We start from the raw sequence: 19,006 nt of genomic DNA on the forward strand, positions 1-19,006 counted from the left end.
TTCTATGTATATAATGTAAATTTAATATGTTGCATATTAATATTGCGATGTTTTAGGGATAATTAGTCAAAGGCTGCTTTCGTGAAACAACTTTTTCTTTGGGCTCCCAGTTATTGATAGATTCGTCATTTATTTTCTTTGCTGCCAGCACATAATTTTGCCATATATAGTTTTACCTTTTAAAGTTTTTATTGATTTTCAAGAGATCTTGGTTATTTAAGAGAAATTACTTTTGGAAAAATATTCCATCATTTTTTCTCCTTAAAGTCTTTTAGTTATTATACTATTCGGTCTCGGTAAAATAGTTCATTGTGTATACAAAAATCTCTTCCATGAAATTATAATATACCATAATATAGTTATATTTTCAAATCCCCACTTACTCTTCTATTGTAACAGATGAACGTTCAATACGAATCTATAGCTAATTACGTCAACTGATATTAGTTATCCATTTTCCTCCTCCTTTGCTTTAATTGGCGAGATGTCCATAGATCATTGATATCCTCTAATATATTCATTAATAAGATTTTGCTATTATATATGTTCTGGTTTCATCTTTTTACAAAATGTTCAAGAACCATATTTAATTGTCCTGACAATAAGATATTGTAATCACGTCTGAACAATTGTCCATTACTATGCCAAAACAGACAGAAGGTTGAATAATGAAATATTTGCAAAACAGAAATAATCAAATGGAAAACACCATGAACTAAATGTTTTTGTTAAGGACTGATTACATAAGACCTTGAAAATAAAAGTACTGTGGTTGTAAATATGGTGCATTTGTTTGTTTTAATAATTTAATACGGATACTTAAGAACTTTCAAGTGATGAAATGTATTGAAAGCAAGTGTGTGTGTGTGCGTGTGTGTGTGTTTGTGTGTGTGTGTGCGTGTGTGCGTGTGTGTGTGTGTGTGTGAGGGAGAGAGAGGTGAACGAGTGTATGTTTGTCTTAGATTTGTAACGAACCTTTAACAATTTTGCACTCATATCGCTACGATGTCTGCATTGTGGCAGTTCATACTAATGTTCAGGACTGTGACATCATGTACCACCTAAAAACAGGCCGACCAGTCCTAAAAGTAACCTCTTAATGCTGAACGTACATTCTGGCAGCTGCTAGTAGAATTTGTATTAGTCTTTGGTATGACTCGGACTCGATTCGAACCCGAGATCTTCTGATACCGAGACGGGCCCTCTAACCACTTATGCTACCGGAAAGGTCGACACACACACATACATACATACATACATACATACATACATACATACATACATACATACATACATACATACATACATTTAGGACTTGTCGATTAATGTAGCTGCTACGTACAGTATTTAGTTCATATTGTGTTTTATATATGTTGTGGACTAATTCTAATTTATGTTAAAGTGTTATTGCATATGGATCATTTTACAAATTGTAGATTTGGCACACCTATGATATTTAGAAAGAAACAATAGTGTGTGTGTGTGTGTGTGTGTGTGTGTGTGTGTGTGTATAAAAACTAGCTGTTATATCGCTGGATCAAATACTTCTCTTATCATGCCAGCCTTTTTGAGGACCACTAATTCTTGTTTATTTTGTTATAAGAACTAATTTATGTTCTAACAACAAACTTGGCAATCGCTTGCTCGGTTTTCTGTTGTTATGGAAATAGTTTTACTACCACTAGCCCAGGTTTTTCTCACACAATTGGACGATCAACGGATTAAGGTGGCCCGGGTATTATGTGTTTATAGCAACTCTTTTGAAGGAAAATGTCACAGGCATTTTAATAATTAGTCCAATGAATCAAAACTGAGAAGGATAGTGGTGCTGCATCGATGACCCTGTTGTTATAACTACTAAATTTGAAAGTCAGTGGCCTGGGTGGAACAGAGATTTTTCATAAATCATTTTATATCCGGTGGCCAGGTTTTCTCATAAAAGTTATAATAGTGGCTATGTATGAGGTAAAGAGTTTTTATTAAAACTATGAAGGACAGTGACCTAAGCACCTCGGAATTTGTTCACAATATTCTGAAACAGGTTCCTTTTTGTAAAATTTTGAAAGCATAAAATGTAGGCTAAAAGCTGAATAAAATTTAACACTTTCGATGAATAATTTGCTATGCTAGGGTTTGTGGTAAATCTTTGATGAATATGAGAGAGAAGGGGGGGGGGGAGAGAGACAGACTTACCATACAAGTGTTTGCTTTTCTTTTTAGGAATCTTCACCCAATTAAATTTTTCATCATTCTTCACTAAGCCCTGATCAGGCATTCCATTATACCCTATTCCAACAATGCGTTTGTTAGAATTTACGATGCACGCTCCAACCTGTCGAGAAGAGATTGTTTAAAAATATTTAATAGTATCGTATTACATCATGGCATATTATATCATAACATATCATACCATACCGAGAGCTCGTTCATCCGATCGACGATAGCGATCATTTTAAAGCTTAGCAAAAATGAAAGCAAGAAATGGAAAAAGGTTATCTACGACAGAGTGAAAAGCTACTCAAGTTACAGATCTACCTTTTTATCGGGGTCCTTGCTTCTCTGTGCCGAGATGATGGCCACACCCATAAAGTATTGTTCCCAGTCAATACCAGCTTGAACTTTCTTCGTTGTAGCTAATCCGGATCCAAAAAAATAAGATTTAAGAAAACAACGATGAATATCACGTTATAAATGTTCACTTTTCATTTCACATTCCTTAGTATTCAGAGCTGACATACTTTTAAAATATAATGTCTTTTAATTTTTCTTTCTTTTTATAATTTTCTAACTAAAGACAATTTTAAAATTATGTTTCATCTTAGGATTATTTTTCCAGTTTTCTTTCCTTCCCGAAGGATGAGGACTTCGAATTTATTGCATTCAATGGTTCTTGTTTATGCCTCTACTATTTTTCAAATTGTATATGAAATTAAAAGTATGTACACTACCGGGACTGTTTTGGACGCCGATTTTCAAATAGAGCTCTGAAACAATGTATTTCCCTTGCTACGATAGACAAAACAAATCAAAGTAAATTATATATATATATATATATATATATATATATATATATATATATATATATATATATATATATATATATACACAAAGCTAGTTAGTTATTTACTTAGTGATAGTTATATATGCCCATTGAATTATATTATTTTGGCACTACTGAATTATTCAAAGGAGTTCTGATCATTGCCATTTTAACAAGTCTTGAAAACAAATTACAAAATGTATAGATATGCATCTACCATTATTGTAATTTGTATTAATGACTGTATATTGTAATAATTTGCTATAGCTGGTGTTGGTGTACTTACATAAGTTATATTGTAACATGTTAAGATCGTAAAATTGCGTAGGCTCTAAAATAGATGATTAGGTATGTGTTTACAGTAACTAATAATATTATTATCAGTGAATATCTTGTAAAGATTCGTACTTTTTCCCATCGGACATGTCGGTCAGGTGGTATCTTAGAAGAATTACGTTAATTCCCATTGGATATGTTAAATCATGTGAGTTATACATGTTGGAAATTTGCGATTTCGCACGTAAGTAGTTGAAGTGATGTGCGTTCGAGACCCTTCTGCTAGCATAAAAAGTATGTGTATCTGGAAACCTTTAGTCATTTTTATTTCTTGTGTTCTTGTTGCAAAATCAAGTCTGCAGGCATATTGTATTTTGTATTTACATAATATTTGAGAGGTAAAATATTTTATGGGTTATTAAGTGGAAACAGAAGGTTCCCATCGGACTCTAATATTGGTTTGGTACTATTGTGAAATACTCAAAGGAGTTCTAAACAACGCAATTTTGGCGGACCAATTTATTATTCGATCTTAAATTTACGAGAAACATTTCAATTTTTATACTTTGTTACAACCCTTTTCAGGATTATTTTGTGATCAATTTAAAATAATGTATGTTCCTCTGAAAGTTTTATTTTATAACATTCATAATTAAATTGTTTGTTAAGTTTTACAAAACTTGTTGGTAATTGTTCCTTTCTTTTACTTAGTATATAACTATAAAGTCGTAACAATGTATATATGTATATATATATATATATATATATATATATATATATATATATATATATATATATATATATATATATATATATATATATATATATATATATATGAATTTGTGCTTCTACTGCAATAAATAACATGTGTATGCGCGTGAGCCCGAAGATTGTAATCAGTGAAAGTTATCAATGTGTGACCGTACAAGAAGACAACAGACATGGGGTATAGGAGGCCATGACTGATATCAGTAACCTACAAAACCACCATTATTACATACATTACAGTGGTACATTATTCTGAGACTGATACGTTACAAATATAATACTTGTTTTGGTGTTTATATTTATTTTTTATTGAGGGAAATTACTCGAATTTTAAATGATAAATAACACATAGATCTATATAGTATTTTGAAAGAAATCATGGAAATATATACTGATGGCAATATTCTATCAGATCCGTCGAGTATATGTAACGTTTCAATACATAAAAAATTGCTGTTTTGTTGGAATGTATCAAATAGACTTGTCAGAGGCAAATAATATGTATTTGATCTTTCGGGCTTATATTCTGAATATTATTTATGAATTAAATAACTTTGGAACTATCTAGGTGCAGGAACGCTATAAACCTGGCCAATATTATCCAAAAAATGAGATCACGTTTTCTGATACTGTGCAAGAAAAATTAAAGGCGCTAACCTTGTAAAGATCAAAAAAAAAAAAAGATGAATAATACAACTATTATGATGACGTCGACATTGAAATAACAAGCAATGACAGTAAAGATTACCAAGGAAAGTCAATTAAATAGACTTTTTTATTGTTACTATAACAATGGCATCTGAACTCATCAATCTGCAGAATATATATGAACCTTATTACAACAATAAAGATGCAGAGCAGTTCAGGCACTCGAAAACTTTTCAGAAGCTGTTGCTGAAAACAATGAAATAACAGCTATTAAGGATATTAATATGGTCGAAGACATTTCACGTTCTTGGATACACACGTACAAAGTCTGGTGGAATACTGAATGAGTCACTGGGGTTAATTTGACCTTACACACTGTTAATATATATTTTATTCCGATGCTGATTTGATCACAAGTACTATCGCGATAGTAAATTAAGATTTGCTGAACCTATACGTGTAATTGCTGAACCTGTCATTACAAAATCTCCCGACACTGGTGAGGAAACGGATGCCGAAATAAATCAAATAATAACACGGATTGACGTGATTGTAGTTTCTGATTCTGGCAAAATAATTTACACGATTCCTTGTCCGAATTTGGAATTAGAGAATGTTTTTAGTATATCTAAGCATCTAAACAAGACGACTGTCATTCAAGTAAGACAAAATGCCCAACAGCGTGGAATATGACTACCAAACCGTCAGTGAACATATTTATGTTATTAAGAACCATTTTTGAATCGGATCAACCATAGCCACAACTAAATGTCCCAAGTATTCTACAATCTGTTGTAACGGCACAACAACTCAAACAGTCGACATAATTGCCTTATTAGGTCATACAATTGAATTGTGTCCAAACGTGAGGCAGATTCATAAAATTGCAACAAGATTAAATAATCGAAAATCCTCTATGAGCTCTGAAAGTCGAATTTTCACGAATGGTCGATAATGAACAAAAACTGTCGTCGTATTGTATATGTTATTGCTGTTGAGGTTGCCGAGTATGTTTGCTGTCGCCATATAACACATGCCGATGCTGTAACGGAACCCAAATTTAAGATTCACAAGCGCTGTGGTGAATTAGAAAAATTTGGTTGCTATCATCACACAAACATACAAACCAGGCAAAGGCGCTAGACAACTTCTATCAAATAAGATTCCTAGAATTATATCTGTGCTACAACGCTCTGATACCTCAGGAATTAAAGTGGATATTGTTCTCAATGCGAATTTAACAACGCCGCTTAATGGTGATAATGATCGATTAAGATCACAAGGCCGTGGTTTCATTATCGTCCTCTCATGATCTTAATTCGCTACGACAAAGAGGCTTTCAATGATCAAATCAACAACAGTATTTAAACATTCTTAACCGGTTTGAAAAATACACCAACATACAAACAGGATGGACTCATAACAGATGCTTGAGTGCTGAAGTGCATATTTCACAGTTACAATTGATACTCTGATCGAGTTATATTCCAACGCCAGCGAATATTTCACTACGTTCATTGATAAATGAAACAACTAGGACCAGCGATGTTTTGAAATGGCGAAGTTGTTGCCGTTATATCTTACAAGCGAGAGAAGCCTGGAAAGAGCACTAGGATGAATTCAATCTTGGTAACACTGAATTTACTCTACATATTAGTAAATTTGAATGACACACCATTGATATAGTTGTTAATGTGTTTGTTTGGAATAAAGATCTCCCACCGATTCAATTATTTCAACATGCAAAAAAACAATGCTGCTGAATATTGATTTCATTTTTATTATTACATGATTCAGAGTCCGAGTATCAATTTGTGTTGATCTAAACTTTCCAATGAATGAATATTTCCATGCAGACGTTGCATACACTTATGGAACACTCAACAATTGCTCTCTGACAACGACTTTTATGGCGGTGGAAACATTTTAAGGCCGCAACGTACATGACTGTGTAGATGGGACAAGTTTGCCGAAACTCTAAAGTCTCCGATTGAGGCATTTTATTCATCATTGTCTAGCGACAATATTTACACCAGCGATGGTATTTCCACCAAGGACGATTAACATGCGTATAATGTCTGATAAGCGTTTAATTGCATAAACATTCGTGACTATGGTGATCTGGGCCCGGTATCACTAAACATCTTAAGTGTGTTTTTCGACTCAAATTTTGAGATTTTCCTCAATATTTGAGATTTTTCTCAAATCCGGTTTCACAATGAACAAATGAGAAAAATCTAAACTCAAAGTTGAGAACTGTCCTCATTTATCTGAGGTTATGGTTATGCTCCCTCAAGTGGAGACGCTCAAATATGGCGCTTGAACGACGTTATCGTCGACGTCATCAAAGGATTCGATTAGAAAGGAGAATTATAAGGGATAGAGGTAACCCAATGGACGTCGATGACACTGTTTTGTTCGCTCGCTATAGATTTACCAGACTTACCACCCCTCCACAAGGTGCTTGTGGCCTTACGCTTTTTCGCCACTGGCGCTCACTTCAGGCTCATCGGAGAGTCGTTGGGTGTGAGTGTAGCCAGTGTAAGCAGATGCATATTTGAAGTGGCAAGAGCATTAGAGAGACAGGCAAAGAAGTTCATAGAATTTCCCAGACATGAGGCAGCATCAGTTGTCAAGCAGGGGTTTTACAGGATTTCTGGTTAGGTATTTTCCATTTATTTTATTTTACTCAAAATATTTTCAACTAAAAATTATTTGTATTTGGGCACGATATGTTGTTGCTCTCGGATGTGGTTGAATAATTTCGTTACACTGCTACGCACGTGTATAATTAGACCCTGCACATTATCTTACGTCAAAAGGAATGGATATTGTATAATTTTTCCCCCAAAAAAACTAGAGTTAGAATTGCTCACTGATATTAAAATGAATATATTTATTGTGTGCTGACATCATGGCTGAATGTCGATGGAAAGTCATCGATATATGCGAGCTAACAATCCAAATAACAAAGGTGGGTATACCCCCTCTGACTCAAATAGCTAAATAATCTATATTGACTCCAATAAAACTGATGGAAGGGCAATAACGTATCCGTTACATGTTGGACATCACGCGATTGAATTATTCGTATATGGGATGCATATACGTTAACGCACTGATGTGATCCATACCCGTTCACGCAGTCAAAGAGATTCTGGTAGTAGTTCAGTATTTCCATGAAAGAGTTGCAATTCCTCTCAAATAAATGGATTTCTTGAAAGAGCATTCCGATCTGATATTATAAATAAATCAATGGACTATAGTGGGTGAGTAGCACGACTTTGTCCTCAATCTAACCTAACCGGATGTTTATAAATATCGAATAAAATTATTTCCGATTGGTTCAAACCACGGTTGTGAAAGCATTATATAAGAAACGCTTCCAGTACTTTGTCGACTGGTTTTCATCCAATTACACTTGCCAGTTTATTATTTAATACATCTATGACTAATGAAATTCATATTACCTATTCACGAGATCTCTGTGGACTTATTAACAATTCTTGTGCGTATTGATGTCTGAATAAACGTTCTGCATGTGTAGGAACTGTACCACAAGAGCTTGGTCGCTATGTATCTTAACATGTTGAACATGAACCCGTGCTTTATGTTCTGCTAACAGTACAGCAACAAATCCCAGAAATTCTTTACCTGGATCAGCTTGTATTCTGTGTTTGTGTGTGTGTGTGTGTGTGTGTGTGTGTGTGTGTGTGTGTGTGTGTGTGTGTGTGTGTGTGATTTGGATTTTTCCCCTAACTTTAACGATTTTCAGTCATATTGCTACGATGTCTGAAGTGTGGCATTTTATAGTGATGTCTAGCACAGGAGCATCATGCCGCAGACAAGTCACATCATGTCCCACATAGTCACAGTATCCTCTTAATGCTGAGCGCCATGTGAGGCAACTGCAAATACCGTCTGTATACGTCTTTGGGATGACTCGGCCGGTGTTCGAACCCACGACCTCTACTAGTACTAATCCTTGCCATGATAGTGCTGAACGTGCATAAATACATTTAAGTGCATCGGTGACACTTTAGAAGCTAATGGCTCAGCTTCTTTACATCTTCTTGTCATGTGTACAATGGTTAGTGCTTACTTGTATATGCATCCACCTATACGATTATTTGAATGAGAAACTGATCCGCCTGATGAACCTCATAAGGTGTTTCTACGTTCATGATTAATTGTCATGGATGAAATCTATTACACCATGTTGATGTATACGGATATCGTTTTGACGTTTATACATCAAGTGATGACGGTAACATGCATCAACAACACAATTTATATGTCCTCCACAAGCGTCTGGTTGGGTGTTAAAATCAAATCCTATATCAGACCCACAGTAATTATATTCTTGAATGTGATTTCACTCTGGTATTTTCTCAATGGAATTCCTGGTACTTTAATCAATACCGCAGCGACACAATCACCGGTGTCTTTAATGAATTTAATTTTTCCTCCACATTGAACAGACATTTCCTTCATCGTGGCTATATTATTATGCGGTTGAATCCTGGTTGGATTTGTACTTCGATTTGTCATGCGACATCTCACACAATATAAAAACATTATTGTGTTTTATACACCAAATGTGCTGACACTTAAGATGGCATCACAAAAAAGGAAATTCAGCGTCAATGACATTGCAAGTTGCGCATAAACTGTTACAGCATAGTTCCGGTGAAATTGGAAGTTCCTTGTTTCCAAACTCAGTTCGCAAACTCGTCTTTGGTTAGCAAAATCTAAACTATCGTTGAATATAATTTTGAAGTAGTGAATATTGAATCGATTGAAAGGATCGCACCGTCAGAACACGATCGACCGAGTTATGTTATATTCAGGTATTTGAGAAGGAATGTGTCCACGGTTGATTTCTATTACACGATCGATGAAACTCCTGCCATTGATAATCTTGATTCAAGTGAGAATAATCCTGAGCAAGTTTTGAACTCCAAATCTTCCTGGGAGAATTTTTCCCGAGGCCGATAAAAATATACCGTTACGATTTATTTAACACAACCATACGATATGTGCCTGAAGTGATCCGCAAGCACTATAACATGTTGATACAATTTCGTAGTATTTACTCGAATGGACTCTCAAGCATCAATTGGACATAGTGTGCCACCGATTACGCGTAAAGCTGGTCGTGAACAATATGAACTGATTCCTAATGCTATAGCCGGTCATAAAATTGTCAAAGGTATGTTATATTCCACACAAATTGCACGAGAAGACCTCACTGTGGGCTTTGAGCACGCTTTTTCACCACTGAGTAAACCACAAAGGAAATTGTTGAACATTCCCATCTTATTAAAAATTCACAAGTATAACCGTGGAACATGTGGCGGAGCATGAAATCAGAAGAACCGGTACTAATTTGTAAGATAGCTAAATGCACTAAGGCTACTAAACATTCCACGTGGACAGCCTCAGAAGCTATTAGATGATTGCCAAATGCAATTGTGAAAATGAAAGAAGATATCTGAAAGACTGTGATATTATGAGTGTTATAGCAAATGGCATCCGTGTACTTGTTGAAGATGTTAGAGAGGTTATTGACAGCATACCAAATGTGTCACGTAAATACAAGTCGCAGATGCAAACACCATCTCAATATTTTAAAGAACAAGTTCGCAAAGAGATTTTAGTGAATCTTATGCATGTCACTCATTACAGTCCCTACAACTAAAAAGATGATCTGGTAAAATTATGATAAGCACACGTTCACAGAACGGCCTAAAATGATATTTAATGAATTTACTTGAAAAATAAACTGAATGGATGAACGGCGGGATCGCTATATAAAAATATTTACTGTGTTTATGAACTGAAAAACTGTAGAAATTGGGAGACCGTTTGCTGGTCTTGGTGTAAATAACTTGTGTGTTTTCGGTCACATCCTGAATATTATTGAAAAGTAAATAACTCGTTTGTAGTGGTGACACCCTGAATTTATTGAACTTCCCAAGGGAGCACGTGACATTGCGTCGATCATTGAAGACATTCAACTAAGAATTAAATTGCTAACCCGCAAGGAATCTAAACTGTTATGCGTGACCATCTACCCACACTGAGTTATGTCATGTCAATCGAATCTACACCGAATACGATGGACATTAAACGGTCATTTCTCGACTGGCCTTGAATATATTTCCGATGACAGCAGATTTTTACTCATGGAATATCATATCATCTAACACTGTCAAAATTACCTCAATGGTTCAAATCAATTTACCCTGTGCTGCCATCAGTGCTTGTTATGACAGTGAAAACTCCTCAGGTGTGCACTCTCTAGGCTACATGCTTGTTTGGTCTTTTACTAGATGCGGAGCCAGATGACCTATCATCACTTTTTGCCATTTCGCTATTTTATCTTCCATGCCATAATAGTCGTTTGACAGATATTTGTTTAACCCTTGTAGATCAGAATAGGCAATTTGTGGGTCTTCGGGGCAAAACACTACCGATACAAATGTACATTGAAAAACGACCTGATATTTCAAAATAATGACACTCGTAGGTGGATGTGTGATACAGTTTGTGTTGTTGACGCGATTATTCCATTTTAAACAGTGATTACAGAAATGGCCTCATCAATGTAATCAGCCTCTACACCAGTCATTACAAACGTTGCAATGCTAGTCGTTGATAACATGAAAAACGTTTCTGTTGATCGGTTAAATAATTTGAGATTGCAAGCCGTTTATCTAATCCGAGATCGACTACGAAAATTTGTGACTTGACAACCAAAAGTTGAATCAAAATATTATTAAAATATCCATCAACAGAATGAGAGAATCAGTTGTTAACATCACCATTGAAGACGCTCAACAATTTTTGTCCGATTAGGTAAATGCCAATTTAGCAATAGAGAGCGGATATAGTTTGTTGCGCAAATGGTATTTGGAAGAATCGATAACGTACACCTTCACCATAGTTTAGTTCTAAACCTCCGATTTCACATTTGACATGTGTGCGCCTGTATCGGTAGATCGAAGCAAAAACGATTTTCAGTAGTATTTCTAGGGTCCCTGATCAACAGAAAATAAAGTTAAAGTACAAGAAACTTATATTCTTCTTTGATGTGACGATTTCTAGTAAATTGAGTGTAAACGTACACATTTAAACATCTCCGGTGACGATTACCCCACAGTTTGATTTGTTAACAATGGCGTTATGAAGTTGTTCAACCGTGCACGCATTATATAGACGGAAATGAAATTGGTTCAATTCTCGACTACGATGCCACGACAATTATTGAACTCACCAGATACAGTGATTATTATGCAAGATCCGCTTGCCCAACTAAGATGTTCATCAATGACACATCTGATAATGCAGATTCTCAACCATATACAATTTGGCGACCTCTACACCTTGAACGCAACGTTGATGCATACATACACACTATAGTCATAGGTGCTAACAACGCTTTTAACAATGGAATTTGCGCAAAATCAGTCACAGCATAGTTGAGCTTCATTGCAATTTCCGTTTACGATTCCTCTCATCCATATATTCATGCTTTGCATGGATGTTCGCATTTTTATTTCTGGAGTCTAACGTACAGTCTCGAACAGTGCAGCGATGCAGTTTGGCAGTGCGCTCGTATCGCTGCTAGTTGAGTTGGGTTGTCAACATTAACATTATGATGCCTGTAATATCCACTTCACTGATTACAGAAGAATGTGTGTTCTCGCTTGTGAAATCTGGAACTTTGGCAACGGTGTCATTTCTCTATATACCATAGATTCGCGCCCACCACGCGATAATGACATTCAGTTTGCATCGCAAATAAGTACTCAGCATGGTCTTAGTGCAACAAACACGTGTTCTTGGCGTTCAAACTATAGATTGGTATGAAGACACAACCCGTAGCAAGATGACAGTTGACTACTTAACAGTGACTTAAGTTTCTCTGCGGTTAAACGGTCATCCTGTACGTCTAAGCAACTTTGCTTGTCTATGCAGAAAATTATACTGTACCGGTAAATCACAATCGGTGGTTTCACATGGATCGACATCTAACCGTTCGAGCTTGTTTGCAAATTTTCAGCACGACTTCATTACGTTGTTCCCAATTTATTTATTTTCATTTTAAGATCTGGATTTGTTTATACAGTCCATTAGCAGCATGCATTTTCATGTACTTGTATAATTTGCCAGGCATGTCTGCAGTGAGACAGTTTATAGTGATGGTTAGCACTGGGACATCATGCCGCAGACATGTAGCATGATGTCGCACCCAGTCACATTATCCTGACACCAGGCCGACCAGTCCTAACACTAACCTCTTAATGATGAGTGCCAAGCGAGGTAGCTGTTAGCACCTTTTTTTGTAAGTCTTTGGTATGACCAGGAGTTCCATGGGATAAGTATCCAGGAGAAAAACATCTTCCTGGATATAATTATTGTGGTCCTGGAACCCGACTTGATAAGCGACATCAACCAAGACATGGAGAGTATCCAATAAATGATATTAATCAAGCATGTAACGTTCATGATGTAGCCTATAAAAATACATATCTACAACAGTGACATATTGCAGATGTAAAGTTGATTCACTCGTTAAATTCCATACCAAATAGCTCTCTCCGAGGAAAGCTTGCTGGCTTCCTAGTAAACATCTCCGAAGAAAGGTAAATTATTGCTAGGGGTCGGTAGTTAATCAACCGATTATTATAATGGAATCGATTTATTATAGTCCAAGAGGATATTGGAAAGGTAGAGCAACGATTAATAAACTTGCTGATGCAGTGAATGTCACACGTTATGTTGCTGCAAATTGGTTAGCACGACAAGCAATATAGCAAATTTATCAATCACCACCTAAACAAATTTAGTACTCACATTATGATGTCAGCACTCCTAGTCAAGTTCATCAAGCGGATATTTTGATTTTACCTCACGATACTTTTAAATTGGTAGACGTTAAGTTTCGCGTATTTGTATGTGCATGATTGACGTCAATTAGTCGTAATCATGTAAACTGTTGAACGGTTTAATCGAACACTTGCTGAGCGGTTATCTGGATATCAGTATGCGAGGGGAAAAATTCACAAAGACAAAAGATCTCGTGAATGGTTTGCAAGATTACCAAGTGTGATAGCTGCGTTAAATAATGAAATTATTCGTGCGATTTATATGACACCTACCTATTCACTAACAGCAACAACAAAAAAAAACATGTACCAATACAACGACATAAATTTTCAAAACAACCATTACTAGGTAATATGACTGTCAGATATTTATATGAACCTGGTGAACTTGAAGATGGTATAAATGAGCGACTGATCCTATTTGGAATATTACGACACGTAAAATTTCCAGCGTGGTTACATGTACGGTAGACCGGCAATCTACAGACTAGATTCAACTGCTCTTCAACGTAGATTTGTACGTGAACAATTACAAGTAATTTCTGAAGACACAATTACCAATGCATTCACTTTTGTGAATTGACACCTCGACGTCGATTACATTCAAGACAGGTCAGCGTCACATTCTCGCTTGTGTGACCAAGACTACTATTAATTCTATCTATAGTAAATTTTCTTGGATTATTTCTTGAATATTGCCACAACATTACTGTGTTACAGCTCTCACACTGATTATTATATTGTTCTTGCAGCGTCTTGATACATTGAGCATCGAGATCAAAGTTGCGCTTACTTTTGTCACACTGTTTATAACTCGTTGTTTTTTTACTATATCATCGTTAGTTTCTTGAGTTTCATTATCATATTCTTTGAAAATAGTAACCCCCGCAGCTGAGATATTCTTCTAATTTGAGACACGCGAGATAAACTAAATTTGACCACTCCATACGATCATCAATAATCCAAATTGTAGTATCCGACATTGTTAATCCTTGTGACAAATGAATCGTTATAGCAAACCCTTGCGTCCATTTTGCCCATTGCTAACGCGCTCACAACAACACTGACACGAACTAACATAATATCATTTAACACAAAATTTTGTTTCTCCGACGATCCAGTAATTTCAAGGTTGATATTTTGTTGTCGCGTATCTGCTGGTCGATAACACAATGGTACGGGTAAATTTGAAAATTTGTCTTTATGTAACAAAAATAATTGTTTCTGAAGTGTATCACGAACTATCTTTCTACTTGCAAATATCAAATCATCTGGTCTCCATAAATTACAATGATCGTTTATAAGAATTTCTGAAATTATCTCACGCATTAATTCACACTGAATTTTATTTGGTTGTAGTCTGACTAATTTCTTAATCTCTCCTAATTCTGGACAAAGTTCTCTATGATCATCATTTATTTTTTTCATACTAATCAACAAAATTCTTTAACCATTTGTGTGGAGACGATCCAACAAAAGGTGGTAGTTGACTATGATCGCCGCACATTATTACAGAAGTATTTTTTTCTTCTACAATCAATAAAAAAATGTTGTTAGTGTTTCTAGCGGCACTGTACATATTTCATGCCAAATAATACTCCTTGGAATACATGTTACACTCATTCGTTCACAAGTCCATGTATCTCCTTCCATCCTAAGAAGCTGTGATAAGCAGGATATTTAACTCTTCGTTCGTTCATTTCTCTGGCGAGTCTATTTGAAGGGTTTAACACAATTATGTTAACACATTACAAAGTACGGCGACGAAATAATTCGATGTCACGTGTTGTTTTTTTTATAAATATTTTTGAATTCAACGTCAAAAGATTCAGAATAAATAAGTATATTTTCTTGTTTTATTCTCAATTCGCCCCATGAATCATAATCGCCTTCATGTAGTTGTTCTAAAATCCTGCATATTTTTATTGCTAAAAATGAAACTGTGGCGACGCTAATAGCAGCATCAGAAAATCTGTTTATCATCGATGATAAATTTATCGAAACGTACGCAAGCATTGAAGATCTCAAATGAATAAACTTCGGCGAGGACTCACCATTAAAGTAACTAACAATTATACCTAATTTAGTTCCGTCCGATAATTTAACATTATTTCGACTTATAAACGTATTTTTCTTCGTTGTATCAACAATTATAAACTCTAACTCAGTATCATTGGCTAGTTTATTTTCAAAATCAGTTCTATCAGGATTTTTATCAAGGGAATATTTCTGTTGCTTTGGTAAACAAACATACTTGTTTCTGCGAACTGTATTATATAATTACTTCACTTACAACTAACGATAATAATATTTTTGGCATGTGCATAAATCGTAATAAAACTATTGGTGCCCACATTTTTCTCTGAAAAGTGTTTGCCAATCCAAATATAACAAATCATATGGATATCTTCGGCAAATTTAAATGACCTGATACAAGCGAATCCAGTCAGTTCAAAATCTGGTAATGGTCCGTTAATTGCAACTTTGGTCATCTCGTGTGTTGGATGTCCAAATAGTTTAAAATATTTCGAACATTCTCCCATTCCAATAACAATTCCGGGATAAAATGCAGCCAAAGCAATCGAGATAATATCTTTATAATAGTATCTGGTGTTATACAATAGACCGCGTCCATATTCGACACAACTCGATATTGGATCATCGAGACAATCAAACCTCGTACGATTCCACCATGTTTTCTCTCTTCCAAAATAAGTCGCGACTGATGTAATCGTAAAACAATTACTGAGCTTCTTTTCATGATCGTCATGTTATATTTCAGCGCAAGATTTTTCATTTCTTTATGGAGAGATTCTCTGCAATGAATATCTCCATTGATCATAATTTCCATTATCTGAACTTTGAAATAACTATACTGATACAGAATCATTCTTATTTATTCGTTAATAAAATCAAATATATCTCCTTGGTAAACTCTAACGTTTCTATCTTTTGGAAATATTTTTATAGCAGAAGTCCAAGCATGTGCATTACGATCAATTATATTTATATGAGCTCCGTTCGATAACTATTTTGGCTCGTATATTACCTCTCCTGTTATTGTTTTTGCTGTTATTGGAATTCATTGGTTTTAGATCATGAACGCTGGGTTTATCATTCAGCAGATATACTGCATAAATAACTGCAGTCACAGGATACGCTTGTTAATAATACGGTTTGTCAATACCATTCGACATTCCAGGTTTGGTAGACACGCAGTTAGGTCTTCTCTGTGAGGTTGGGGTTGTTCCAGACTCTCTGGTTAAGTCTGGCCATCACTGCTGATGCTTTGGCAATCCTGCCGTTCACCTCAGAATCAATGGAGAGTGAGCTGGAGATGTTAGACCCGAGGTATGTGAAGTTCTCGACAACTTCCAAGTTGTACCCATCGATGGTGACAGAGGGAGGGGAGTCTGCGTCCTGCGCCATGACGTTTTCTTCAAACTGATGGTCAGTCCAAATTCCTTACAAGCATGGGAGAGGCGGCATACCAGCTGCTGCAGTCCATCTTCCGTGTGTGATGTCAAGGCTGCATCGTCGGCGAAGAGCAATTCACGGATGAGTACGACAGTTTTATTAGTGTTACGTTAGCCGCATCAACTGTCTTGGGTCACTAGATGCTTTTCCTGCAAGTACCACGGTGAGTTTAGCGCCAAATATAACTTTTCTAACATTTCTACAAAATCCAAATATATGCGATAGTGGAATTATACTTGAAGAAATTTCAAATAGATTAAACATTGATTTGTGTGTCGCGAATTCTAAGTTGAAATCGTCATTCATCAATGTAATTGCGTCCCCAGCTGCATTTAGTCTCACGTTGCTACTTTCGGGGTGATCAGTGGTATCCTTTGCAAATATTATTGACGGACCCCCTGATCTCGAGTAATCATCGCTGTATCTTGCAAGACAAAGTATAGTCGTGGCAACATCAACATTTTTGAGACACGATTCAATATTTTTTCCGTCAATCAAATATATGGCGCTGTTAAATAATGCCGTAACACCATTGTTAACAAAACCAGGTCGATCTAAAATTCAATATCTTCTTTTCTTACTTTTGGTTTTGTTGCAAGATTTTTTTTTCTTCATTTCACCTGCATCAGATCGAACTTCGCCAATACCTTCATGATTTCTTCTTCTCTACCAGGTGGCTGAGCATCCACTATTTCATTTGGAAGTTCTTGCAAGATTTTTTTGTTTTCTTAGTTCTTTCTGCTATTTTTCTAGTTTCTCTAGCAGTTTGCTCTAACGTCGGAAGAAGACCTTCGGTAGCCTCTGCAACTCTTTCAGTAACTTTCAACACAGGTTTAAATAATTGTTCTGAACCTTCTGCAAACTCAACTTGAGATTCTTGACGTTCTTGTAATTTTCATCTGACAGAATCACGTACAGGTAGATTTTTATGCATTGCATCTATTTCGTAGTATAAGGTCCCATTATTGATATAATGATGATTTAATTGATCACACACACTTCATCAACAGGGCGGGTGCGACCACAAATGAACATCACGGTGGGTAAACAAATCATATACAAATATAGAAAAACACGAACGACAAACAAAATAAGCTAATTAAAGAAACTCTAGATTATTAGAGGCTTCAGTTTGACGTTATTGAACTTGTATTTTCCCTTTTTTGTTTTTGGAGAAGTTTTATTTTTCATAAATGGAGTTTCAAACAAGTGGTATGTCCACTCTCCTTGTATCCCCGCTGCAAGAGATATATAATGGCTTCAGAAACTGTCTTAATTACATTTTCTTTTTTTAAAAGCGTGTTTTGTGTAGTTTTGTTAAAGTCATAACTTTGTCTTTAAACATACGTTGCAGTTTTCATACTTATCTCGTGTGATGATGTAATCAACGCCCGCACGCCAGTGCAGAATTCGGAAAAGGTTTTAAAAAGAACAGCTGACTGCAATGTATTTGTATAAACTAAACTATACCCGCAGTCATGAAACAACACGAAACTTAACTTACTGGGGCAGTATGAGTCTCTGAAAATTGTATTTCATTCCCCTAATGTTGACCATATTAATTTTAAAGAAAATGGTTAGATTTTAATTGCGGAATTACTGTTAAACGAGCATTGATGTGATGTTTAATTTGTAAAGTCTATTGCCGGTAATTTACAGCTTCTATCAGAAACACAATTGAATTTAAACATGTGCAAGAAATATATATAAAGTCGCATTTTGCATCCGTATTTGTATACCTGATCAGCTGCATAATCTCTGAACATAATACAGTAGATAGCAACAGTGACGCGTTTATCGCAACAATTTACAAGGTGTGTAAATTTTGTTATTGCAATTATTTTGCCACAAAAATGAGTAAAGCATAAAATTAAATGTCGATTTACTTTATGATGCACATATT

General features: G+C 35.6%; 1 protein-coding gene across 1 annotated transcript in view; it reads right to left on the bottom strand.

Annotated features, from left to right (window-relative positions):
• Positions 1 to 19,006, bottom strand: part of LOC149779115 (deoxycytidylate deaminase-like) — a 63,060-nt gene that overhangs the window by 14,806 nt on the left and 29,248 nt on the right. Inside the window, exons 3-4 of the mRNA XM_089938565.1 lie at positions 2,536 to 2,633; positions 2,194 to 2,332 (exon numbers count right to left, since the gene is read on the bottom strand). Of these exons, the coding sequence (XP_089794691.1) occupies positions 2,194 to 2,332; positions 2,536 to 2,586 (190 nt within the window). The 5' untranslated portion in view covers positions 2,587 to 2,633. The remainder of the gene's footprint in view (positions 1 to 2,193; positions 2,333 to 2,535; positions 2,634 to 19,006) is intronic.

This window comes from Sinohyriopsis cumingii, chromosome 17 (assembly GCF_028554795.1).
Source record: "Sinohyriopsis cumingii isolate HCF-2022 chromosome 17, ASM2855479v2, whole genome shotgun sequence".
Classification (NCBI taxonomy): domain Eukaryota; kingdom Metazoa; phylum Mollusca; class Bivalvia; order Unionida; family Unionidae; genus Sinohyriopsis; species Sinohyriopsis cumingii.